The sequence below is a fragment of the Ornithorhynchus anatinus genome, chromosome 10 (assembly GCF_004115215.2).
Source record: "Ornithorhynchus anatinus isolate Pmale09 chromosome 10, mOrnAna1.pri.v4, whole genome shotgun sequence".
In the NCBI taxonomy this organism is placed as follows: Eukaryota; Metazoa; Chordata; class Mammalia; order Monotremata; family Ornithorhynchidae; genus Ornithorhynchus; species Ornithorhynchus anatinus.
The window spans coordinates 41,971,402-41,998,835 of NC_041737.1; the positions used below are offsets into that span (position 1 = coordinate 41,971,402).

The 27,434-nt window shown below is 41.5% G+C and overlaps 1 protein-coding gene across 4 annotated transcripts in view; it reads left to right on the top strand.

Moving 5' to 3' along the window:
* The window catches only part of CPED1 (cadherin like and PC-esterase domain containing 1), a 212,607-nt gene that overhangs the window by 104,243 nt on the left and 80,930 nt on the right, over window positions 1–27,434 (top strand). For all 4 annotated transcript variants that reach the window (XM_029074159.2, XM_029074162.2, XM_029074160.2 and 1 more), the window contains 5 exons: window positions 898–957; window positions 4,425–4,492; window positions 5,036–5,080; window positions 12,372–12,558; window positions 14,343–14,511. In XM_029074159.2, the coding sequence (XP_028929992.1) occupies window positions 898–957; window positions 4,425–4,492; window positions 5,036–5,080; window positions 12,372–12,558; window positions 14,343–14,511 (529 nt within the window). The remainder of the gene's footprint in view (window positions 1–897; window positions 958–4,424; window positions 4,493–5,035; window positions 5,081–12,371; window positions 12,559–14,342; window positions 14,512–27,434) is intronic.

A 27,434-nucleotide genomic window follows, 5' to 3' on the forward strand; every position in this document is an offset into this window, starting at 1 on the left:
GTTCTCACTGAGCTTAAAGAGGGTGAGACAAAAATTATGGTGGAAAAGACCCCAAAGTGGCATATTATTTTGACATAAGAGCAAGGAGGTGGAGAGGATGAGAATCATCCACAGGGAATTTGTAGAAAGAAATGGCTAATCCTAATCCACATTATCATCATCACAGTCATCGTCGTCAGTGGTATTTTTTGAACACCTCCTGTGTTTATAGCAACATACTGGGAGTTTGGGAAAATACAAAAGGAGCCTTCCCTCGAGGAGCTTACAATCTAATGAGAAAGCAAACAAGCACAAATAATAGAAATACAATGTGGAAAAGACCCAGAGCATAGATTGTTGTTGTTGTCTTATGCTGTCGGGTTGGGTCTGACCCTTAGATACAGATGGCAAATTAAAAAAATGGGCAAATAAATAAGTACTAATTGTAAATAGTAATAAATATTCACAGGTGTAATAAGGGCAGCTGATGGGATGAAATGACCAGGAAGACAGGAGGTTAGCTGGGAGTGCCTCTTGGAGGAAGTGACTTCTTAGGAGGCAGTTGAAGGAAGGAAAGGCCATGCCCCACCCCAAACCCAGATATAAACTAATCAGAACCGACACCAACCTATTTCACCGGGGGCTCATAATCTAAGAACTAAAAAGAGCAGGTATCATCCCCAGTTTACAGATGAGAAGAATGGAGGCACAGAGAGGTTAAGTAACTTGCTCAAGGTCACACAGCAGGCTGGTGGCAGAGCTAGTATTAGAACCTGGATCTCTTGACTCCTCGTTCCCTGCTCGTTCCACTAGGCCATATTGCCTCCCATGCCTCTGTTGAATTGGAGAGCAGTGTTTCATGCTTTCGTAAGGACACTGGTAAATTTCTGAAATTAAATAATGTTCTTTCTTTTTCAGGAAAAGCAAGACAAGCGTTAGGAATTCATTCAAGGTAGTACTGAAACAACCAAGCCTCAGGTAAGTGTAACATTTGACATGCAATATATGATTAAGGACATGACCCCGAATGGTATCTATTCTTATGGGCACACTTAGTCTATGATCCAACAGGCCAGGCATATATTTTGATAAAAATTTTTCCAGAGAAAAGTATGTTTTGGGCTTAAATATGCCAAATTGCCATGTTTTCAGGGCCATGAATCCCTAATCAGACCACACCACAGCATCACACTGAAACCTACCTGTCAGATACAGATTTCAAAAGTTTCTGCCACCTTTTATTTGCCAAGTGGATGGAGTAATTCTCATTGCATCTGATCTTCCTATCGTACTAAGTCCTTTTGGTCTGTATCCTAATCACTTTCCTTCCTCCTAAGTCATTTGTTTGAACTCAAACTGATCATTATTAGAGAAGCCAGAGAAACAGCATGGTCTAGTGGAAAGAGCACGGGCTTGGGAGTCAGGTCATGGGTTCTAGTCCCGTCTCTGCCACTTGTCAGCCGTGAGACCTTGGGCAAGTCACTTAACTTCTCTGTGCCTCAGTTACCTCATCTGTAAAATGGGGTTGAAAACTGTGAGCCCCACATGGGACAACCTGTTTACCTTGTATCTATCCCAGCACTTAGAACAGTGCTTGGCACATAGTAAACACTTAACAAATACCGACATTATTATTATTATCACTGTATGGTGAAACTCCATGGCAAATAAATTGAGTCAGATTATTGAATTCATGAGTTATCTAGTGATTTCATCAATCAGTTGTAATTATTGACCACCTGTTGTGTGCAGAATACTACACTAAGCACTTGGGAGAGTACAACAGTAGAAGAGAGCATGATCCCTTGCTCTCAAGGAGTTCATTGTGGGTAGAATATGTGTCTACCAACTCTGGTATATTTTACTTTCCCAAATGTTAGTGTAGTGCTCTGCACATAGTAAGCACTCAATAAATACCATTGAATGTATTTGTTCAGTTTAGTGAGGGAGATAAACACAAAATAATTTACAAATGGATTTAGCACAAAGTCCCAGTAAGTAACAGACCATTCATAGGATATATTAAAATTAAAAATGCAGGAAATAAAATTTTGCAGAACTGCCCACCTGTCTCGAATCAAGAACGCTGATAATTTCTAATTTTTACCTGGGTTTTTCCAGCTGAAAAGAAGTTTCCTTTTTTTGAGAGTTTTGGCAATCCCAAGAGGTTCATAGATGAGGAACTGCTTTGACATATTGTTTAGAACTTGCTTAAAATTACTGAGAGAACGTTTCTTAAAATGAAAATCGGTATCCTTCACGGTAGTCATAAAAACGCTGCATCCTGGCTCTTTGGGGTGGGGAGGATGAGGAGCCATGCCTGCCACTGCCTCCACCCCAAGGAGCTTCACTACGTGTCCTGACTCCTTGGGGGGGGGGGGGGCAAGGGAAATCCAGGAGGGAGGAAAACCTGAAGCTTCTCTGGCTCAGCTCATTGGGAGGGATCATGCCCACCCAGGGCATTCCTCTCCATAATCCCCCTTACTCCTTCCCCCCGATCCCCATTGCAACCACACCTCAGGGGCAGAACAAAAGCAGAGGGCTCTTTGGGAGGAGATTTGTTGGTGGAGGAGACAGAGAAGGAGGATAGAAGCAGGGCTCATTGAATTAGAAGCAGCGTGGCTCAGTAGAAAGAGCACGGGCTTGGGAGTCAGAGGTCATGGGTTCGAATCCCGGATCTGCCACTTGTCAGCTGTGTGACTGTGGGGAAGTCACTTAACTTCTCTGGGCCTCAGTTCCCTTATCTGTAAAATGGGGATTAAGACTGTGAGCCCCACATGGGACAACCTGATTACCCTGTATCTACCCCAGCGCTTAGAACAGTGCTCTGCACATAGTAAGCGCTTAACAAATACCAACATTATTATTATTGTTATTGTCCCACCTCACTTTTCCCCTGGCTCCACTCCTTTGTCGCCAGGTTGGTGACTAATGTAGTTCAAATCAGTTAGCCAGTGGATGAGGTAGCAATATACTGCAGCAGTTTATCCAGTCATCTTATAGGACTTTTCCAGATAAATGTGTCACAGTTCGAAATAATGCTAATCCTTCGTGGAAACAGATTAATTGCCCTTAGTGGTGTGAATTAGTTACTTCTCCTCCCTAAGGGCCTCCTTGACAGTTAGTTTTGTCTTTTTTTCAAATCCCGTCGAGTTGTTTCCGATCCACAGCGACTCCACGGACACACCCTCTTCAGAACGTACCATCTTCTATCATAGAGAAGCAGCGTGGCTCAGTGGAAAGAGCCCGGGCTTGGGAGTCAGAGGTTATGGGTTCGCATCCCGACTCTGCCCCTTGTCAGCTGTGTGACTGTGGGAAAGTCACTTCACTTCTCTCTGCCTCAGTTCCCTCATCTGTAAAATGGGGATGAAGACTGTGAGCCTCACGTGGGACAACCTGGTTACCCCGTATCTACCCCAGCGCTTAGAACAGTGCTCCGCACGTAGTAAGCGCTTAACAAATACCAACATTATTTTTATTATTATAAAGTCATTCTGTTACGTTTACCCGTGGAGGTTTCTCGGGAAAGATACAGAAGTGGTTTACCAGTGCCTTCTTCCACACAGTTGACACGAGTCTCTGCCGTTGTCTTTGATGAACGTTTTGATCACTTGATCTTCTGCTCTTGATTCTTATTCACGCCGCTGCTACCCAGCACAGGTGAATCAACTCTGATGCTTCGGCTTAGATCTTTCCATTACGGGTAGCCCTAAATGGCGTAGCTCTAAGCTTCAACGGCATATACAAACTCTCCTGCTATGATAAGGCATCGATTCATACAAGAGTGATGGACCTTTTCAGTGGCTGGTGATGAGTTCATTGGCTTAATTTTTGATCCTAATGACATTGGAGGTATAGTTAATCTTTTTTGTAGGTCCAAGAATTCAGGAGCAGTCTACTCAAACTCAGAGTAAGATATAAACATTAAAAAAAGGCAGATATACCAAGATATAAGTGACTCTCATCATCTAGATCTGGCTTTGGCCAGGTAAATCCTATAGATCATTTATGCAGACTGCATTTAGAGTACGCGGATTTTATATTCTCTTCGAGCTCAATTTCATAGCTTCCAATGGTCTGTTGCTTCAAAGGTTAGTAACTTCAACCGAGCTTATTTTAATAAAAAATCTCTAAATCACCATACTTGATGGATTCTACTGGGCACATTCTCTCAGTGCCTTTATGTTCTGGGTCTCTCCTTGAGACTGACTTCTGGGACCTTGGTTTTCTTCGCATAAGTCAATGCTGATTAGGCATGATGAGATTTCCAGCTTCATCATTTCAGGTGAGATTGCCAGTTTTGGGAAATAGAAACCCGAATGGGCTTCTTTGTATTTGTTCCAACAACCACAGCCCACCAGGAAAGAGACATAGTGTGTTCAGTCTGTTGCCTGTGGATATCCGCACTTCATTAATTCAGCATGTGTTTGACATTGTATTAACAGGAATTCTTTCTCAGAAGAAAAGCCCGGTAAGCACAGAATGCCTTTTGATGTTCCTGAAAAACAGAAAGGTAAGAGGATATTGGACTCCTCCACCATGGAAATAAGCACTGGCCCACATGCACAGAGCTTAAAAGACCAATGATAATGATGCCAAAAGTCTAAAAGCAGGAATCAAAGCCTGTGGGTCTGGAGAAAGGGTTCTGAGGAGACACCAAGTGTTCCCATCCTAGCGACCTGAGGAGCAGATAGCAAGGATAGTAAAGGCAGAAATTAGTAACGTCGATAAATGTGAGCAAAATCAGTGGAAATTTCACTGTTCAAATAGAAGTATTGTGGGCCTGAACGTTTGAAAGTTCTATATGCAAAGTTATCTTTTGGTTTAGTTTTGAACTGCATGATTTTCCTATTTAATTTTACCAGAAGGATGTTGGTATTTTAAAAATAAAGGAAGTCGGTCATTGAAATGTGTCAGTGAAGCTTACCTTTCAAGTTTAAATTAAGACTTAATTGTTTCTCTTTAGTTTTGTTCTGATAGTTTTATCTCTACATATAAAACATACATGCAGATATACATATTTGCAAATTATTCCTTTTTTTCCCCTCTCTTCTAGTGCCAAACTTTTTTAATGAGACCACAGAAGTACACTGCAGTAATGGTAAGTTGAGACTCATGTTTGGAGCCATTACAGTTTAAGTAATAGGTATAACTTGGGTTGGTGTTAGTCATCTCTAATTCACCCTCTAGACTGTAAGCTCATTGTGGGCAGGGAGTGTGTCTGTTTATTGTTATATTGTACTCTCCCAAGCACTTAGTACAGTGCTCTGCACACAGTAAATGCTCAATAAATGCAATTGAATAAATTATACTGAATAACGAAGTTTTCAGCTGGACCGACACCTGTCCAGTATGACACAGCAGTAGTCATCGTTATTTCTTGGGCTTTTATCTTACACACACAACACCCTTTCCCCTCAGCTGTCACCTGCCATTCAGAAGCCGATGTCTCTTGCTCCCGGGAACCTAGGAGGGGGACCGCAGGCTCTAGAAGGAAGGTGGGATGAGTCAGAGATCTCTCAGAGAAACCCAATAAGGTCTGCGGGCAACTAGAAAATGCCCCATTTGACATCGTGATATTATATTGCGTAACCAGAGTAAGGCATGCAATGCAAAGGGCACCTGCTACCTCTGAACTGGCAAAGGGGCTGCTGACATCTACTAGTACAAGCAGCGGCCACCCTTCCACATCTGATTTTCCATGTGCTCACCACACTTTAGTGAATTGAGTATCTTTTGCATTTTACAATTAAATATTCAGGGTTGCTATTATGGTAGAAGAGATGTTACTGAATCACCAGTGACAAGTCATTCATTCACAAGAAATCCCCAGGGAAAATTTAGAAATTTCCCAATGTAAAATTCAGTGTGATTAAGAAGCTCAGAGCCCTAATGACCTTATATTTCAGTAGCATGCATGCCAGTGATTTCAGGTACTAATGGGTACAGTAACCTCTCTCTCTTTATAGCATCATCTTTTCTAAAGGATATAGGATTTTTAATGCTGTTTTTAATCAATCACATACTGGTTTTGTAGAGTACCTGGTACATTATTACTTTGATGCCCACCCTAGCTCCCCGGAACTTATGTAAATCAATCCATCGTATTTACTGAGCTCTTTGTGCAGAAGACTGTACTCATTACTTGGGAAAATACAACGCAACAGTATGACTCCGTCGCACAATGGATAACGTACTGGACTCCCAGCGTGGAAGGAGACAGTCAAAGGTTATTTGTTTGAATACCGCCCAAGTCATGTTCTTTTGGATCTGAACCCTTTGAGCACTTGGTAATCACCCCACCCTCAGCCCTACAGCACTTCTATACAGTTTATTTACTTGTTTACATTGGTGTCTGTGTCCCCCTCTAGCCCGTAAGCTTCTTGTGGACCGGGAACATATCTACCAACTCTGTGGCATTGTACTTTGCCAAGCATTTAGTGCAGTGTTCTGCACACAGTAAGCACTCAATAAATGGCATTGATTGATTGATTGATTGATAGATGCGATCCCCACCCACAAAAGCTTACAGTCTATAGGGGAAGATGGATGTTAAAATAAATTACAGATAGGGGAAATAGTAATAGTGGAAAGGCATTTAATGGTACGCTTATTATGGGAAGGAAATGTGTCTACTAATTCTGTTGTATCGTACTCTCCCAAGTGCTTAATACAGCGATCTGCACATAGTAAGAGCTCAATAAATACGACTGATTGATGTACATAAGTTCTGGGGGGCTAAGGTGAGTATCAAAGTAATAACGTATCAGGTACTCTACAAAACCCAGAATTAGAGTTGGCCTGTGCAAGCCGAACCCAGCAAGTTCCTTTAGTTACTTGGCCAGATACTGAAGCTATTACTTTTCTCAGATATTTCCACCCTCTTTGTTTTGGCTTAACTTGAGATCTAATATGCGTCCTTCCTCTCCATACAGCTTGATGTCCCCAGTAAAGTGAAGCAGAAAATTAAATAAATTTTCTGGGCAAAAGCAGACAAATCATGCTGGGAAGCACCATGGCCTAGTAGAAAGAGCATGGGCCTGGGAATCAGAGGAACTGGGTTCTAATCGTGGCTCTGCCACTTACCTGCTTTGTGACCTTGGACAAGTCACTTAGCTACTCTATGCCTCAGTTTTCTCAAGGGTAATATAGGAATTCACCTTTTCTCCCTCCTAAGTTAGACTATGAGCCCTGTGTGGGACTTGTATCTACTCCAGTGTTTAGAATCAATCAATCAGTGATACTTATTGAGTGCTTACTATGAGTAAAGTACTAAGCACTTGGGAGAATACAAAACAACAGGATTAGCAGACATATTCCCTGCCTATAACGAGTTAACAGTCTAGAAGGGTGCTTGACACATAGCAAGCACTAAACAAATACCATAATGATTAAATCAAATTCAATGTCTGTTTTAATAATCCCAGTATTTGAGCCAGTTGCAGGCTGAGTGGCAAATGAGCTAGGAAATTTCCATAATTCTACTTACTGCTTTTGCAGAGGCCTTTTTAGAATAGTTTTATAATATGCTAATTTTAGGAATTGACTCTTTAGAGAGCTCTATCTTGCTGAAATTAGGCATTTGCAGCATCCACACAAAATTAATGTTCACTGCACAGAAAAAATGAGTAAAACTGAAACAGGAAATCCAGGTCTTATAACAGATCCCAGTGGAACTTTTCAGAACAGTGCTCGGCCTTAGTACCCTGAAGAATTGAGGCTTCTGCCACCTGTGAAAGACTCACCTGTGGAAGATATACCTCTGTCTTCGTGCTATGGAATAATTTAGTGAAGTTGAGCCCTTTCCAAAGAAAAAATATTCCTATCCTCAAAAATACTAAGATTAAAGGGATGTCTATGGTCATGAACACAGACACACACATTAATTCTGCCTCCACCACTTACTTGCTGGGTGACCTTGGACAAGTCACTTAACTTTCCTGTTCCTCAGTTTCCTCCTCTGTAAAATAGGGATTCAGTGTCTGTATCAACCCCCAGCCCTTAATATAGTGCTTAGTGCATAGTAAGCACTTTATAAATACCACAGTTATTATTGTTATTATTATTGACAGATAAAAAATTAGGAGTAAGAGAGGCCAGTGTTGTTTTGTACTCCCCTAAGTGTTTAGTTCAGTGTTCTGCACATAGTAAGCACTCAATAAATACCATTGATGATGATGGTGAGAGAGAATAGCTGCTAAATCGTATATATTGTCCAGTGAATGCTACTTGGGGATAATGGTCATATATACATAAATATGTAATCTTATTTTCATCCATTTTATCAGTGATTTCATATATCATAATTATAACATTTGCTAAATAAGTGGCACCATCAGATTTTTTAAAATGTAACAAAAATGGATAAATCATTTTTTGTACTAGAAAAATATTCTGAGGCTAGGCCTTTGTGATTGATGAGTGCCTAATAGGATATTCAGGTTAATTTTTAAACAGTGTTTAGAACAGCCTGTTTGGTCCCACGTTTAAATGAGGAAATATATTCCGGAATGGTGATAGGAATTGTAGCTTTCCACTAAAATTAATCACCTCTTTTCCTCAACTTCAAATAGGAGCCTTTAGCCATAGCTTAAGGAGCTGTAGGTTAGTAGAGATTCTCCACTTCAGTAACACTAACCAGGAAGTCATCATCTTCAATCCCACTTTAATGGTTACAAATGATATCACTGGCTTGAGGTTATGTTAACCCAGTAATGAATTTAAGAGATATTTCTATAAGAAGGAATATGTGGTTAAAAATGAACCTAACCACTTTAGAGTTGATGTTTTCATCATAGAGACAAACATTTTAAAAATCAGAATACTTTGTCCTCCGAATGGATCATTTTTGGTGTGGGAGACAAGAAATTAGATGAAAGCAAAATCATGTGATTTCTTAGAGCAGGTGTGTTTACTCTCTAGAGTGTGGTCTGCCCTCTGGTTAATGTGAGTTATGGCCTTCCCTCAAGAGAGAAATTGAACCTCAGTGTTTAAAAGAAAATCCATTAAGAGGAATCAGGACTTCAAACAGCCGGTTCTTTCTGCCCGTAATTGCAGACGAGGTTACACAATCTACCACCACATCACCACAAGCCGTGTCCTTGTTGGGACTCATATGCTAAGCAGGGCCCAAGAAGCCCAGTCCGGATCTCATTAGGAGGTGAGGAAATGCCGGGTGCTTTGGGAAGTCGCATCAGAGATCCAGTTGGATATGATGTCATTACCAAACCGGAATCCTAACAGGGTTCCAGGGCTCGTGTTTTAAAGCCGACAGAGGCGTGTGTCAGAGGGATAAAAAAGGTTGGCCCAGTCTGACCACCGTCATCTCCCAGGTAAACACATGCCAAACTGGTATTTGAGAACTGCCATTTGTCTCACCCTACAGATGACTGCATTTTGCTTTCAGATCAAATAAGTAAAGCCCATTGAGACCTTTCACGGTGAATGGGAACAGACAGGGTGAAGAATATATAATATCAAAGAATGTTTGTGACATTCAGAAAGACTGTATATAAAATGGGGTTTTGAAGCTCCTGGTTACCTAGAGGGATGTTTTTAATTAAGCGTAACATGATGATGCCTCCTCATTGGAAAACATTTCCTAATTGGCTGGTTTAATCAATCAGTCAATCAATCATTCAGTGCCCTCTGTCACAGATCCTACGTATCTTCTTCATGGTGTTGGCATTAAATCCTTCAGGCGATAGGAGGAGCAAACTTGGTTCGATCCCTTTGAGGAAAGTGGATGGGCCAGAATTAGAATCCGTGATTCCCGATTCCCAGTATTGTCCTTTTTTTCCAATAGGTCAGATGGCTGTTCATCACATGAAATCAGTGTACTTCCGCAGCAGGAAGTGATGGGCTGTCCCCTGCATCTCCTAGTCTGATATCCCCAAGTGTCATCCAAGTTGCCCAAGTTCACCCAGCAGACAAGTGCGGGAGCTGGAATTAGAACCCATGACCTTCTGACTTCCAGGCCCGTATTCTAGCCACTAAGCCATGCTGCAATCTGAAAGTCCTATCATTCTTATCAGCCAGGAAGCAATTTTAGGTTCTCTAAATTAGAGGTGTAAGAGCTTCAACAGGTGGCGCTCTCTGCCAAGTCAACACTAAATTCGTGCCCCAAAGGAACCACCTCATTCCCAGGTAGAGGGATCCCCATCCCCCAAACCTCACACCTAAGTGTGGTTTGGTCCTGGTTAGGTGAAACACCTTTCCTGTTTTATTGTCATCTGAGAAAAGTCAACTTCTGATTGAAAACGAATGCAAAGAGACAAGAGGAGGGGGAAGGAAGCCGTAACTTGGGGGAAATACGTTTATAATTTCTCTTTTCCAAATATGTTGTTGATAGCATATCGGAGAGTTATTGCTCTATGCTCCATCTAATGTCTTGTCCTTTTCAAATGTCTCTCATGCGTACCACTGCTCAGATGGTAAGCGGGGGGAAAGTTCCAACAGTATCATATTAGAGAAGCAGTGGAAAGAGCACTTAACAAATAATAGTAGTAGTAATAATGATGATAATGATGATATTTGTTAAGAGCCTACTATGTGCCAAGCACGAGAGGCAGGCTATTAATTTATAAAGTTGATGGTATTGATGCCTGTCTCCTTTTTTGTTTTGTTTTATTTCGTCCGTCTCCGCCTTCTAGACTGTGAGCCCGTTGTTGGGTAGGGATTGTCTCTATATGTAGCCAAATTGTACTTTCCAAGAGCTTAGTACAGTGCTGTGCACACAGTAAGAGCTCGGTATACACGATCGAATGAATGAAGTTCAATGGTGGGGAGAAGGTAAAGGAATGTTTAGAGAGAGACCGGATGGGGATGTTGGAGGTAGGGCAGTTCAGGAGGGATCAAATGTCAAGGAGGGGTCAATATTAGGTGATCACTAGGTGTAGTTACTGGGGGGTGGTCCCACATGATTAATAATAATAATAATAATAATAATGGTACTTGTTAAGCCCTTTTTAGATACCAAGCACTGTTCTAAACACTGAGGTAGATACAAGGCAATCCGGTGGTCCCACATGTGGCCTCAAAGTCTTAATCTCATTTTACAGATGAGGTAACTGAGGCCCAGAGAAGTTAAAAGACTTGCCCAAGTTTATACAGCAGACAAGTGACAGAGTTGGGATTAGAACCCACATCCTCTGACCCCCAAGTCATGCTCTTGCCACTGATTTAATTCTGTTGTTGTGAAAGTCAGCTAAGCTATTGCTGAGCTATGCACAGGTGGGTATGATTAAAACCCTGCAGAAACTGACCAAAGAAACAGCAGTGTCCTGTGACCAAAGAGCTGGACAACATGTCAACACCGAAAACTTTCAACAAGCTGCCTTAAAAGCCAATTACCTACCAGAAGTCCTCTTTGGGAAATATTTTGAGTGAAAACAAATGGCACTCACATTTCTCTGTTTACACCCTGTTTCAGTTTTACAGCACTAGCTTCTTTTTTGGCACTTCCTCTAGGGGTTTGAGCAGTGGAGAAGGCGGGCACATGTAAGCGTCGGGGAAATTGGGAAGCCAGAGCCACAGTGGAGTTTTGGTGGTGGGGTTGAGAGAGAAATTTTAAAGAGGGTTTGTGTGGGGGCGGCGGTGGAGCAAGAGAGAAAAATGGGGGGTGGAGGGTTACCTGATTTCCAGGTGGGGGTCAGTAGTCAATCAATGGTATTTATTGAGCACTTACTGTTTGTAGGGCACTGTCCTAAGCGTCTGAGAGAGTACAATACAACAGAGTTGGTAATCATGGTCAGCATGTCCATTTTACTTCTGGTGTAAAATTTCACCATCCTACCAAAGCATCGCTCCTAAATATAATTTGTAGTATTTCTTAAATGCTTACTACATACCAAGGCCTGGATTAAGTGCTAGAGTAGATTCAAGATAATCCCATTGGTCACAGTCCCTGGCCCACAGAGGGCTCACCGTCTAAGTAGGAGAGGGAACAGGTATTTAATTTCCATTTTAAAGATGAGGAAACTGAAGCACAGAGAATTTAAGTGACTTGCCCAAGATCACCCAGCAGACAAGTGCAGAGCTGGGGCCAGAAGCCGGGTCCTCTGTTTCTCAGGCCCTTGTTCTCTCCACTAGGCTACGCTGTTTCGTGATAGTACATTATTCACGTGACTTCACTACTCCTCCTCTATAGTAGATTGAGTACAAAATGCTGGGCAGTTTATGTAAAAATCAGATATCCCACCTGAATTCAGAAACAAATCCCCCATTTATAACATTATCCCTCTGGAGAAAATTTGTTCTGACTTAAAATGCTACGCCTTACACAGTTTTGGGAAGCAAACCATGTCATAAGCCTGGGTTTTGCCTGTATTATCGCTAAAATGATTATCTACTTCGGTTTCCCCCCTCCTCTCTTTGGCACCTTTTTGGAACAGATAAAGACACCCTATCTCACATCAAGCACATCTTTACGAATCCACATCTGGACCTGAATCCTGAATTTAACCCAAAGATCAGAGAGTACTCCTGTGAAGTGCCATTCGACGTGGTAATGGTGAAAATCGGAGCCGAGAGCTCAAACTGCCGGTGTAAGGTGCACCTGGACGAGAGGACAGGACCGAGGTAAGCGGAAAGCAAGGGCAGGTGTGGTCCTGGTTCTGCATAGCTGAAGACAAACAGGCAAGGAGATGCAAGCGTTTGAACTCGAGTTTCTGGAAGCTCGAAATAGTTGAGAAGTGGGATCAGCTGGTTGAGGAAAGGGAGATTTGAAAACAAGGGTGTGAAATCCATGGCCTTTGCTTGGAGATTATGTTGTTCAAAGAATAAAGCGAGCAAGAGGGTGGGAGCTCAGAACTCCGCTCACCTGTTAAAAGTCCTTCTAGCTTAGATTTCCTGGAATGTACACTTTGCTTTGGGCCTTGACAGCCCTTTGTGTGGTGTCCGGGGGCTAACCCCCAGTGAGTGGTGCTGCCTACCCAGCATCCTCTCGATCTCCTTGGCATTTGTAGATTCTCAGCTGCCATCCCCCAAGGGGGTTGTGAATTATTGAACGGGAGGTCACATTTTCCAAGTCATAAATTAACATTGGGATCACACTACCAGAGTTTTCACCCAGCTTTCTACTTCTGTTGGGATTCTGGACACACTTCTGTGTCATCTCTCCCACTCTGTTATGAATCGAAGGACAAGTTTGTCTTTCTAGGGAAATGTATTAAAGATCACCAAGTCCTTTAGAAGACAGCTGGATGAACTGTAATGTGAAACATAAACCTCCATCAGCAGCGACTAACTACTGATTGAGTGTTCAAATCACCTTCATCCTCTTGAGCCACAGGTGTATTTCTCTTTTCTAATACTGGACTCTTTTTTGTTTGTTTGTAATGGAATTTGTCAAGTGCTTACTATGTGCCAGGCACCGTTATTAAGCACTGGGTCAGTACTAGGTTGGACACAGTCCATATCCCAGATGGGGCTCACAGTCATAATTCTCATTTTACAGATGATATAATCAAGGCACAGAGAAGTTACGTGACTTGACCAAGGTTGCACTGCAGACAGGTGGTGGAGCTGGGATTAGAACCCAGGTCCTCTGAGTCCCAGGCCCATGATCTTTCCACTAGGCCACACTGCTTCCCAATTCAATTGCTTTCTTTTTGTGATTTCAGCATTTGTGTTTATACCCTTACTATTTGCCTCAAACACACCCAACACACACCCACACACACATATATCACTATATGGAAGTATCTGTTGTTATATCCTACTCTCTCAAGCACTTAGTACAGCGCTTTGCACATAGTAAACATTCAATAAATATCAATGAATGAATGGATGAACTATATTCCTAGCTATATAATGGTATTTATTAAGCATTTACTGTGTCAAGGAAGCACTCTGCTAAGCGCTGAGACAGATGCAAGATAATCAGATCTAACATAACCCCCATCCCACCCAGGTTTAACATCCAGTATGGAGAGAGGGCAGGTATATTAATCCCATTTAACGGGAAACAGAGGCACAGAGAAGTTAAGCGACTTGTCCAAGGTCACAGAGCAGGCAAGTGGCAGAGCTAGGACTAGAACCCGGGTCTTCTGACCTCATCTCATGAGCCTTGCTTGGCAACTTATGCCTCTACATCTCCCACCTTAGCCTTTTAAAATACAGTAGGGCAAGAACAGTTCCTTTTAGACCTAATGCCTGTTTATAAATGTACCTAGTATTCAAATCAGTTTACAATAGGTGGTCCGTGCCATCAGTGAGTAGCGTTCCACTCTGTGAAAAGGAGGTTGGTGGGCCCAGAGAGAATTTTCAGTATTTGTAAATTGTAGTCTTACTTCGAAGGGTTGATAATCTAGTTGTTTTCTGCTAAGTAAAATTATCTCTATTCTTGCTGCCTTTTCCCCCAGCTTTGCAAACTACCCCCTGGGCCTCGGAGTGAACAAAATCACTCTCCTGGTGGTAGATGAATCCCAAGTCAACGGCGACATCCTAAGCAGTTACAGAATCACCATTTACCGGGAAGACCGTCCCAGTTTGCCTGTGTTTGATGACTACGTGGCATGTGGTTTTGTGCAGGTACCTTTTAAATGTGCATTCTTAAGGATGTGACAAGCCATGAACGTGGAAAATGGGGATAGGGGATGAAGTTTGGAATTGGATTTCCCGGTGCGTTTTCCCCAGACCAAATGGAGCCAGGGTGCGTATCCTATATTGATGCTTATTCTTTGATATTTGATTGCTCAGAGAGAACTAAGTCATGTTTTGCTCATAGCACATCTGTCCTCCCTTCCTCAGTGGGAAAGTAAGCAGATCCAACACATAAAGCAAAAACTAAGTTGCAAACAATTGGTGTAGGTTTTCTCTGTCCTTCACATGGATTCTTCACTGTATCCAACATTTGGCTTTTATTCAGGGACCATATTTAGTTGCACTGAATGAGGCAAAGGATTTCTAAAAAAGGGATGTGAAGAAGGTTGAAGTGGAATTCTTGCTGGATAGCTAGCGGCTATGGTTTCACTCATTCATTCGATTGTATTTATTGAGCGTTTACTATGTGAAAAGTACTATACTAAGTGCTTGGGAGAGGACAAAATAACAATAAATAGACATATTCCCTATCTACAAGATTACAGTCTACCCCCAGTGCACTGCTCAGTCATGTTGGAAGCTTCTTTTAAAATAAAAAGAAAAAATAACTCAGGTAAAATGGATCTTGGTTCACCCTGTGCCTTATCTTCACTTCCTTCTACCTTCTTTTCCTGAAACAAAAATCTAAACTTTTTTTAAAGTGTGGTTTTAGGCCTTAAGTGTTAAAGATTACTAGAGCCTCATGCTCAGAAGCAATCTACTCCACGCAGTTGCAAGCTGAATAACTTCATGAGGAAATTTATAGAGTGAGAATTGGGTTTGGGTAGATTTATGAAAGCTGAGGAGATATGCAATCGAGTGTTATCTCAGGTGAGAAACCGCTTCTATATTGGTGCCAAATTGCGCCCATCTGGTATTGGATTTCTCTTTGGACCCAGAGTGCTCTTCTGTGCTTTTTTTCACACAGCAGACAAGTGGCAGATCCAGGATTAGACCCCATGCTCTTCTGCCTCCCAGGCCCATACTCTCTCCACTATACTATGCGCTTCTCATGCCAAAAGAGAAGTGCTACTAAGGTACATTAGAAATAGCAATACTGGGACAACTAATAAAACCTCATTTCACCACAATCAGTTGCATCATTTCTTTTTGAAAACTGGATGAAAATTATTTTTAAATTCCCCTAAAGCTTTCTGAATAAGGGGAATCTAGGCATAGATGAGCACATTTAGTTCTAAACCTTTGCCAATTGCAGAGTGTGACCTCTGGCAAGTCACTTAACTTCTCTGTGCCTCAATTCTCTTTTTCTCCCTCCTACATAGACAGTAACACCCATGCAGGCCAGGGACTGTGTCTGACCTAATTGACTTGCATCTATCTACCCCCTTGGATCTACCCCAGTGCTTCGAACAGTGTTTGACACGTAATAAGTGCTTAACAAATCCCATAATAAACCTCATTGTTTCCAAAGATGATCAGGATAGAATCAGCACTGGAATGCACTTCATGCCTTTATAGAGTGCCAGTAATCTCTGGCCGACAGTTCCTTAAGTAACCGGGCACCTGTTCCAGTAGCCAAAGGGATAAATACAGTTTGAACCAAGGGGGATTCCTTTGGACTCTTAACTCGACCCAACTGGATGTGTGTATTAGGGAGAGGGGTAGATAACAGTGGGAAGTGGTGAGGACTTTCTCACAGAGCTGCTTCGATTCCAATTCTAATCCAGAGATTTTTGTTCTGACTTTCTTTCATGTTTAATCCCGTTAGGATAGTCAAGTTTCACTGTAAACTGATACCATGATGAAGGTTACAAGACAAAGAAAGAGTCAGGGGTGATGTTTCTAATCTTTTGACAATTCTCAGGCCTGTGAGAAACACTAGATTAAATTCAAGGCTATTCTTTCTGAGTTTGACAGACTCTCAGAGTGTCATAATACTGTTGCTCTCCTCTTTGGCAGCCACTCTTAACATCCACATTATATTACTAATGATTTTTGCCCATCGAGTTGCTTGAATCTCTATTTACACCCTTCTTTCACTTGCTTTCATGAGGCGGGAATTGAATTGGAATTATATTTGCTTATTGATTCAAGAGGGAAAATTTAAAGTGCTTTCACTCCCATCAGATGAGATTTTGGTTGCAGTGGACTTTGTCATTGAATTCCAAGTCATTTTATAACCAGTCAATAAAAACTGGAGTTATCTCTAGCCTACAGATGTCCTATTCCAAGGGAGAGGTGGGGCAATCCCCATAGTTTTCTGAGTTGCATTGGCAAACTTGATCATCACAGAACTGATAAGACCTGAGAGTTTCCAATCAAGGCTGAAAAGACCCAAACTGGTGGCTTTCTGACCTGTTAGCTCTTTGAAGCCTGGCCCCTCTCAAGTCTCATCCCACTTCCTACCCTCCACCCTGCAAAAAAAAAAATTCTGCCTCCTTTTCATTCCCAGTGCACAAAATAAAAAGTTGATGCCTCTGTTCTCTTGAATGGCCAAAGAGAAATTTCTGCTCTTTTTTCTCCTGCTTCCTAAATTTTAACAATTTCATTGCTCTTCATTAATCCTCCAAAGTATATGCTGGAGAGGTCTGGGGAAAAGCAGGGGAGGGGAGAAGAGTTAAAACTCCAGTCTGTCAGTTTTATTACTTTTATTCAACTTCTCTACCTCTGACCCTGTTGCTCATGCTATTTCTCCCATCTGAAATGTACTCCCCATTCAGCTTTGCCAAATCTCATTTCTCCCTTCTTCAAAGCCCTGGTAATGTCACCTCCTCCACTAAGCCTTCCCTGATAAACATTCTTTTTCAACCCCACCAAATTCCTGGTCATACCACGTCCCTCAGCCTCCTCAGCAGGCAGATATCACCTTCAATACTTTCCTGTTTATTCTTTATTTTGTATCAATGCACTTGTGCTTGCTTTTTTTGGTCTCTTCTTGAGTTCTTGTTTATTTGCCTTCCCGAGTTTGCTTGAGACTTTTGTTTCTTCTGCATGTCATTCGGGGAACATGCTAAAGAAATATGTGTGAGTGTTTGGGGCGGGGGAGTGGTTGGGAGTTGGGAGTTCATTAATAGAAATGTGTATGAATGTATAATGTTTCTGAAGATTACCTTGATGTTCAATTCAGAACCTCTTTTCCAAAGATTTTGGATGATGCTGATGTTTGAAGGAGAAGCAGCGTGGCCTAGTTGAAAGAGTACAGACCTGGGAGTCAGAGGACCTGGATACTAATCCCCACTCTTCCACTTGTCTGCTGGAGGACTTTGGGCAAGTCACTTAACTTCTCTGTGCCTCAGTTTCCTCAACTGTAAAATGAAGGTTAAGACTGTGAGCCCCATGACTGCATCCAACCTGACTATCTTGTAATAGTAGCTACTTGATAAATTCTGTTAGTAGTAAAGTCCGTAGTTGGAAAAATTCCCCAGCGGATCAAACATGAATTCAGACTCCAGCTTACAGATACCACATTACCTCCTCAATCATGGCAGGTTGAGCAGACCAGGCTGTGTTATACTCTAAGGGTGGTGAGGAAAGGATCATTAAGGATACCTTCAATTCTGACCCAACCATAAAGGAAGTCTAAAGTTCTTGGTGAATGTCTCAGGATAGCAGATGTTGCCTAGCCCTTTCCAGGTGCTGGCCTGTGGATGGCATCCGAAGATTTTGAATTAATAACTGGGGTATTTGTAAGCTCCTCGTGTGCAGGGGACCTGTCTACCAAATCTGTTATATTGTATTCCCCCAAGCTTAGTACAGTTCTCTACACCCAGTAAGTGTTCAATAAATATGATTGATTAATTACTGTGTGCCAAGCACTGTGATACAGATGATCAGGTCAGAGGCAGGAAGGGATCATTTGAGAGTCAAAAGCAGGGAAAGAAAACTAGTGAAAAGGAAGTACATTCCTCCAGCAAGGTCACCATCTTCCCCACAGGAGTCTCTGGGAAGGTCTGAAGGCAAGACTGATGGTAAAAAGGATGACTAAGCCAAGATTTGCCACAAAAAGGTGGCTGCTGAAGCCTAGATTTACCTCAAGTCACTGAGCGGGCCTAAAATACTGTTAGAGCCCCGCACCATCAGAGACTACAAACCCAGCCTTCTAATCCCCAGTCCTCCTCCTCCAGCCCTCCCCACCCCAAAGAGGACAAGGCCAATGGACAGTCTCACTCAGCTTTGTAAAAGGGGGATGAGTCAAATCTGCATATGGATCAACACACTGCATTGCTTTCTCATTTACAGAGCCATTCCTTTCAGCCCCAGATATTTAATGTTATTTTTATTGTTAGTACTCCATGTGCCTTTGAATGTTTGAACATTGGAGGGGGCTTGTATAGCCATATTTCCTTAATTAACAGAAATATGTTTAAAATAACTTAAAGTTTCAACCATTTTAAGGGACTTTGAAGTTGATTCCAAGGACTAATTAGACCTTAAAGTCAAACAACACTAAGTACATCCCAATCCTGTAAATGGTTATAGTGTTTTTTTATGTCTGAAAATCAGTATTGGTATCCAGGTTTCCTTGCAAAAACTGTCCACTTTTCAAGCCTGAAAATTCAGCGAGACCTAGGAAAGTCACACTGCTCATTGTCTTCCATTTCTGTCTTTCCATAATGGATGGCCATTTCAAACGGTCATATTTACTGAGTGCTTTTTGTGTGCAGAACACTATATTTGGAGTTTGGGAAAGTTCGAAACAATGAGTTGGTAGACACGGTCCCTGCTCATTAAGCAAAAATTACATGAAAAAGTTAGGTGAAAAATGAGCAATCAACTTTAAGGAGGTGGAGGGAATAAGGAGCATGTTGGTGATGCCCATCCATTTTGCCAGTCATGTTATGAAACCATCAGCCTCCGTGAGTTGGGCCTGCAAACTTTTCCTGACCTGACTGACTGCTGCCCCCGCTTCTTTCTGTCCAATACCTATAGCTCCTTTATGGCCCCACGGCCTCAGTCTCCGAAAATGTTCTCTATCTCCCTGTTCCAGATGCAGTCACAGTCTCCCTGGCCCACCCTGATTATCTCAAAAACCCACCCAAACTGAAAGGCAAGATGGAGCATATCAAATTTTCCTTTAGCCCTCTGCCTGATTTCTGTTAGACCCGCCCTGTCTTTCCCTTCCTTTTTGACTAGGGCTACCTTTCTTGGCTGTTTAGAGCCCAAGTTTTGGGGGGTGCAGAAATGCACCCACCAGTGTCATTTGAAATGAGATGCAGGGATTACATTAGCATTTAGATATTCATCTCTCAACTAGGGACAGAAATTGAATGATTTTATCACACGTGAAAACTGGCAAATGAAAATCGACATCAGCTCCACTTGTTATTCTGGGCTTGCAATTTTTGAGAAGTTGACCAGTCCAACTGAGACATTTTCAGCTTGCAGCATCCTATTTAATTCCCTAGTCTAGAGGTTATCTAGTAATAATAATAATAATAATAGTAATAACAATTATAATATTTGTGGTATTTGTTAAGCTCTTACTATGTGCCAGACACTTTACTAAGCGCTGGGGTAGATACAAGATAAGCAGGTTGGACAAAGTCCCTATCTTTTGTCTGTGTGCCCTGATCCCCATTTTACAGATGAGGTAACTGAGGCACAGAGAAATAAAGCAATTTGCCCAAGATCACACAGCAGACAAGTGGCAAAGCTGGAATTAGAACCCAGGTCCTCTGTCTCTCAAGCATATGCTCTTTCCATTTGGCCACGCTGCTTCTCCACAGGTCTAGCTTTGTGACGTTTGGATTGCAGTTTATCAGCAAGTAGCATTGCTGAGAATTCTAGAATTATTGTTGTTTCAAGGGCAGGATGGTTATCTTTATGTAGCACAATATTATTTTTATTGATATTAACTAAGATCCATCTCAGTATTATGAACCAGAAATAGTTGAGTAGAGTCTTTTAGTGTGTAATGTTTTACTACACTAAGTAACCATATACTCTCTAATATCTGACTGTGTTCACTGGTATCCAGTACTTGAATCTGCTTGACACTATTTTACAAACTGGAGTTATGTTTAGCCAGACCACTGTCACTACTACTGATCATTAAAACACCAGCTCCTTCGGTTCCACTCAATGACCCACTAAGGCAATTCCCAGTTAATTATTTTCACTATTTCAACTCATTACTTTGTTGAAAGCAGATATTATTTTTCATATTTTTTAAACTGAAGATTTGATGTCCCAAAAACTATAAAATGGTGTCATGATGATAGAAAGAATTTATACTATGAGTGGAGGACTTGAAACCATTTCTGAGGATGGTACATATTAATTTTGAAGCATCTGAAAGTTTGAATATATTATTTCTTTTTGTCACAGTAGCGTAAACAAGTATGCTTAAATTTAGGGTTCTGCCTTCACGTCCTGGTTTCAACAGCTCCAGGAAATAAGGGATTTCTGTCATTAATAATAATATATTTTTATAGCACTTTAATTTTTCTAAAGCACCTTACACACCAGGTACTTCTTTTTATCCTCACAACACCTTTGATGGATAAGAATAATTCTCATTTCCCAGATGAAAGAATGGGAACCAGTGACGTTAAGGTTACTCAGGAGGCCAGTGGTAAAGCTGAGATCAGAACCCATAACTCGCTGGTTCCCACAAACATCCTCTAACTACCAGACTCACTGACTTGTAACAAGGCCCTTGTGGAATTGCAACCAAGGTCTTATTAATATGGAGCTGAATGTCAAAATAGATCGGATGCCTGCCCTGGTTGGTTCTGTTTATAGGAGAAACATTTAGGTGTTTTGGGCAATTTTGATTTTGCCCTTGTCTCATGGAAGGGCAGACTTGTTGACAATCTGGGAGTCCTTGAGCAGTACAACAGTTAAGACTGGAGAGATGTAGTTTTTGACCGGCTCTAAAGCTTGTATTCATTGCCTTTCTAGCCTGGTGACACCGGTTTTGTTGGTTTTATTTTTGGTAAACTCAGGCAATCGCTGGTATTTACTGAGTGCTTACTCTCAGCAGAATAGTGTATTCAGTACTCGGGAGAGTATAATACAATAGAGTAAGTAGAAATGATCCAAGGTTTTCTTAGAAGCTTTGCTTATATATTGATACAGGGCTATGGCTCAAAAAAATGACCATTTATGAAAAAAGAATATTCTATCCAAAGCACATCTGGTTTCTGTGTTTCTCCAAATCACATCTCTGAGTGTTCCTGGACTGAACACGTTTCTACTACTGTTGGCCCTGCTGAGCCAATATAATATGGAGGAGAGAGCTGGACCTGTTTTGATCTCAACGATTATCAACCAGATAGGATTCCAAATTGGTTCAGGGGTGGTCTTTCTTTCCTGGCTTCATTTCACATTTTCAGTTGCATTTGTGGTTCTGGGCAGTGAGCTAGACCTTGAAACCTCTTTGAAAGATGAACTTGGATGGATTGCTGAGTTGGGATTTTAATAGAATTATGTTAGAATTATGTTTTGGACTATTGGTTTAAATAATCCATTTAAAGTTGCATAAAGCAGGTACAGTCCAGCTTCTCTAAGCGTTTACTACTTACCACTCTCACTGACATAGACACCCGCCTGTACTCACAGTGAACCAACATATGTATTAATCCAGCAGTGGTATTAAGTGCTGTCAAAGTGCTGAGCAGTGTACTAAGTGCGTAAGAAAGTACAATGTAAGCAAAACACATTTTCCCTCACCTCAAGAAGTTTACAAGGAATTCTCATTTGTCTATTTTCTGGCACAGATAATCCAGTTTTAATTGGTTAATTGCATATGCTAGTGACTTCATGAATCCTCAAAACCAGTATTCCATTACCAGTTAATCAGCTAGTAGTTAGGACAATAATTGGCAATTATAGTCACGGACCTCACAGTCTTAGCGACCCAGAAAGCAGCTTTATTAGGTTTGACTTTTGACTGTGTAATTTGGGACTTGATCAAACATCCTGGGAAAGCAAGGTAGAAAGCTAGAGGAAAAGACCAGAAAAAATGTAGGCAGGGTTTTAGTTGGGTAAACAAATGTCTATAAGAAAGGGCTACCATTAAATTGAAGCATGAAGTTCAGTTAGAAGAGCTTACATTTCAGGGAAAAAATTTGATGACCCAGGACAGGCCCCACTGAAATGACCATGAAACATTCATAGGTTGGGGAAAGAAAAACCTCAGTGCTTTCTTATTCAAAATTCTCAGGCCAGAGATTCCTTGTTTCACAGATGAGGTAACTCAGGCGCGGAGAAGTGAAGTGACTTGCGCAACGTCACACAGTAGTCAAGTTAACCCAGGTCCTTCTGACTCCCAGGCCCAATTTAATTGAAGCTCACTGACCTTGCAGTATTTACAGTTGTTGCAGTATTTTTATGGGCTTTAAGGACATAAGCAAATAAAGCTCATTCATATGTACTGTCCATGAATTTATAGCCCTTTCACTGGCAGCAGACATATTTGCCTGCGGTCTCTGGGCTTGCGGCAGCAGGCTAGGCTGTGGTAGCAGGCACCTTTGTGTGAATTTACAGATGGTTGGCAGTTCAGGAGAGTTTTCCCTCCAACGGGCCATGGAGGAATTTGGGTTTCCCGCTCCTCTTTCAGTGGATGTCACTACAAAAGCACTATTAGCTTCTCTATAATTCTTCTTTTCATCATCCATCATTTTTTAGCCTGCTGCAAAATGCTAATAATCTGTCCATTTCCCTGGGCAGTTCAGAAGAACTTTTTCCCCCCTAAGGGTACCTCCTGGGCTCCATTAGCTCATTGCTCAACAGTGCATTTTCTCCCTTCGTTTTCTACCTCTCGTCCCTCTCCTCCACTGACTGACTGATACCTGTTGTGGATTCTGGAGGAATGAGATTGTTCCAACTGATAATTTAGAAATGAAGTACTAAAAATCTAATTCTTGACCTGACAGGTGATATCTAAACCCTATTCCTGTTAAAAGCTAAGGGCCTAGCTTTCCGTGGGGTGATGTTGCCTTTAGTCACCTCATGCCTGGTACTGTTTTTACTTCTCAAATTTGCTGCCATGATCTTTCTGAAGCCTCTGCTCCTAGACAGTTGCTCCACTTGGATTGCTGACCACTAAACTTGACTGCATGGCTCTCTTCCCTGCCATTCCTTGTCTTGTTACTAGAAAGTTAATTTTGATCACATCCTTGCTGGGGAAACACTTAAGGGCCTCAAATTTCATGGAGAAAAGGGTAATCTATTTTGATAGCTCATTCCAGAATTACCTTCCCAGATAATGCCCCCAAGGATTTACTTCAGACATAGAAATAATAGATGATTACCAATATAATCTATTGTTGTTATTATTATTATGGCATTCTTAAATGCTTACTACATTCCAAGCACTGTATAAAGCACTGGAATAGATACAAGATAATCAGGTTAGGCCCAGTCAGACATTAATAGCATTCAACAGCATTAACAGCAACCTCAAGGATGAAGTGATTAGGCCAACTGTATTCTTATACATGGGCATGAAGTCCCTATCACTTTGAAAGGAGTTGAATATGTAAACTAGCACAGACTGGATTTGGCAAAGAAGGGAAAAATAAGAACATGTCTGACGTTTCCGAAATAGTCTGCAGTGGCTGAACCTTCAAGCATTCTCTTTCCTCTGCTAAGACTAGCTCTGATTCCGATAACCCGTCAACTTGGCAAACAGCCTTCCTTGCCAGCTGGCATACAGCTGAGGAATAGGCTAGTCCCTTTCATATAAGCGTAGCAAAAATATTAAATGAATTTCCTTTGAACCTTGCTTGCTTCTTCATAGCTGATAAAATGGAATGGGTCCTAAGAATAAATCCCTTGGTGTCCTGGGAGCCGCTAAACCCTTATTAATCATCTTGGCCATGGATAAGCAAACACCGAAAGTGTTTTTTTTGTGATTTTCCATGGCGATTCTTCAGGCCACACTGCCAGCATCATGAAACACCACCTATAAAAACAGAGAAAAGGAGGTTTGCCATTTAATTAGAAATGCTCAACACATGTGGTATTGTATTAGATATTAACTATCTAGCACTTTAAAGGGCTTGCTTTCAAGTCCCCTGTAAACAGAAAAAAAAAAAAACCTGTCATTTTGCATGTCAATGCTTCTGAGCAGCACTGCCAATGAAGGCACTTCTTTAGCAACCTTCTTCAGATTATCTGGCCAGACAACAACCAAGCTATATTTAAATGGCTCACTTCAAAAATAAAAGAAATAATCCAAGTCCGTGTAGAGCACTCTCGGAATGTCACAGACCTTGTAACACCATCTTTCACTCTGAACACTTTTATATTTTTAACAATAATAGTAATAATTTCCAGCCACCACAAATCCCAAATATAAGCCCCACAGTATTTTTTTTCCCTGAAGCATCTGTAAACAATCGTACATGTTTGATCTCCATCAGCATTGGATTTCACTGAAATCCCCCCCTCAGAGATTTGTGGGAGAACAACCATCCAACCATTTGCAATGAGTGATGGGAAAACTTTGAGGTTAGGCAAAACCCTGTTCTTCTGCTAACTCACTGATCACACAATAATGTTTTTTCCTGGGTGGAGGCAAGGGGTTGGACCAAATGACCTCTTGAAGTCACTTTCTGCTGTGGGATCCTGTAATAACGCCTTTCTCCATCCTTATTTTCCCCACTGATGAAATGGAATGTTCTCTGAGGAAAATGGGAAAATTTAATTTAGTAGGAGAAAGGACAGTACAATGGTTTTCTGCTCAATATCCTGACTGATTCCCATACGATTCCCTTCTAATTCCAAAACTTAACTGGAAATCGGTAGAACCAGTTTGGGTTGTAGACTTTCCAGAAGACTGCTGGAGATTTTTACCTCTTGTGGGGCCTGAAAACCTATGGGTCTCTGTCAGCACTGGATGGAAATTCACTATTCATGAAAATAAAATACTTAAGTGACTAGAGGGGAAAAAAAATGGTTCACAGTTTGGCCTCCTTCTTGAGTTTTTCAAGCCAGTGGACCCAGCCTTCATGATATCTCAAGGAAAGACTATGTGCTATTCATTCTGCCAGTCAGTGGTGTTTACTGAGTGCATACCATATACAGAACACTGTGCTATACACTGCCCCAAACCCTGGTTAGTTTCCCCAACTATTGCAAGGGAGTAGAGCTGTCCATTTAGAATGACAGTAGGGCATATTTCATTATTAAAATCCTGGTATGCGGTACTGGCTCCAAAGTGTTATGTCCTTTAGAGGTCGCTTTAGTCTATATTAACGAGCTCTCTTTCCTGGTTGCTTAGAAGTCAATTTATGTTACCCGTTGGCTTGAAGGGCATTCAAGCCAGTGCCATCTAAAATTTTCTATGACCTCTGGACACTGACACAAGGTGTAAAATATGACCCCTCCCTTTTGAGGACAGAGGCTGATGTGTTCATCCTTACAAATTAATTTTGGCCCTGTCACTGAAATTCTATAACCACACATTTGTTCTTAAGAATGAGAGAGAAAAGAATGAGTTGAGGCTGGTGTAGAATGCTTTGGAGAAGCAACGTGAGGCACATGTTACATCGTAGACTTTTGGTAAGCTTACCCTGACAAAATAAAGGGCTTGATTTCAAAGTAGAAGGCTTTATTTAACAGGTGCCCATACAATGCATTTGGGTTTTGTTTTTGTTGCTTTTTTTATTTTCAAAAGCTTTAAAACCCTTTTCTCTTTGCAACCAACTTCAAAAAGGCAGCGGAAAAGCTTTACGTTTATAAGTGGGTATTTGGGCAGCACAGACGTTTCTAGTATTAGCAAAATCTTTGGGCCATATTCTTATCCCAGATTAGTGTCCATAGGGAACTGCATGTGACCCTTAAAGACTTTCCTTAGGAAAAAAGATGGCCATTGAAATCAGAAACAGGAATTGTCTATTAAGCCTTATCAAAAAGCTGCAGAACAGATGGAAAAGAAAACACTGATTTATTTCCTAAAGTCTATTTTCTATTTAATCTCGGCTCTGCCACTGGCCTTTCCTGGTCATCTTGGGCAAGTCACTTAACCTCTCTGAAGCTCAATTTCCTCTTCTGTAAAATGGGGATAAATAATCACACCTTCCTCTCCTTACCTCCCAGGACACCTGTGAGGACAAAATGAGATAAGGAAAGGGAAAGCCCTTTGAAAAAAATAAAGTGCTATTCAAATTCAAGATATGATTAGCATATTTATAACTGCATCTACTAAAGGATAATTGGACTCCTGCCATGTCTAACACTTAGTTTCTAGATTACCATTATACCGGTTCATCTCGGCCTAACTCTAGGTCCCTGTCCTGTCTCCCCATTCAATCTTCCCCTTCCTCCACTTGGCTGCAGGTAAGTGATCAGATTCCTGCCACTTAGCATTCACTTGGCCAAGTTTCAGGGTATTCATCATTCATCTCAGCTGCCCTCAAGGAGCATGCAGTCTGAGGTGGATGACAGGAGCTTGAACTGACAAGTATACGGTAGCTAAAAGACCATGACAATAAACGCGTTCAGTTATTTCCCCAATTGAAGCCACTGAATCTAGTCCATCCGCTACAAAACTCTCTGATCAGTTCAGTTCCTCCAGCCTATGTTGAATTATTACTCTTGAACATAGTGTAATGGATAGAGCAAGGGCCTGGGAGTCAGAAGGTCATGGGTTCTAATCCCGACTAGCCACATGTCTGTTGTATGACCTTGGGCAAGTCACTGCGCTTCTTTGTGTCTCAGCTCTCTCATCAGCAAAATGGGGATTGGTATTGTGAGCCCTACGTAGGCTAGGGACTGTGTCCAACCCAATTTGCTTGTATCCACCCCAGCGCTTAATACAGTGCCTGGCACATAGTAAGCACTTAACAAACACCATAATTATTATTATCATCAAAAAAAGGTAAGACGATGCTTGGTATTTTCCCCTGGATGATCCGCACACAATACATGTGAAAGAAAATCCTTCAGAAGAGGAGTTCCTA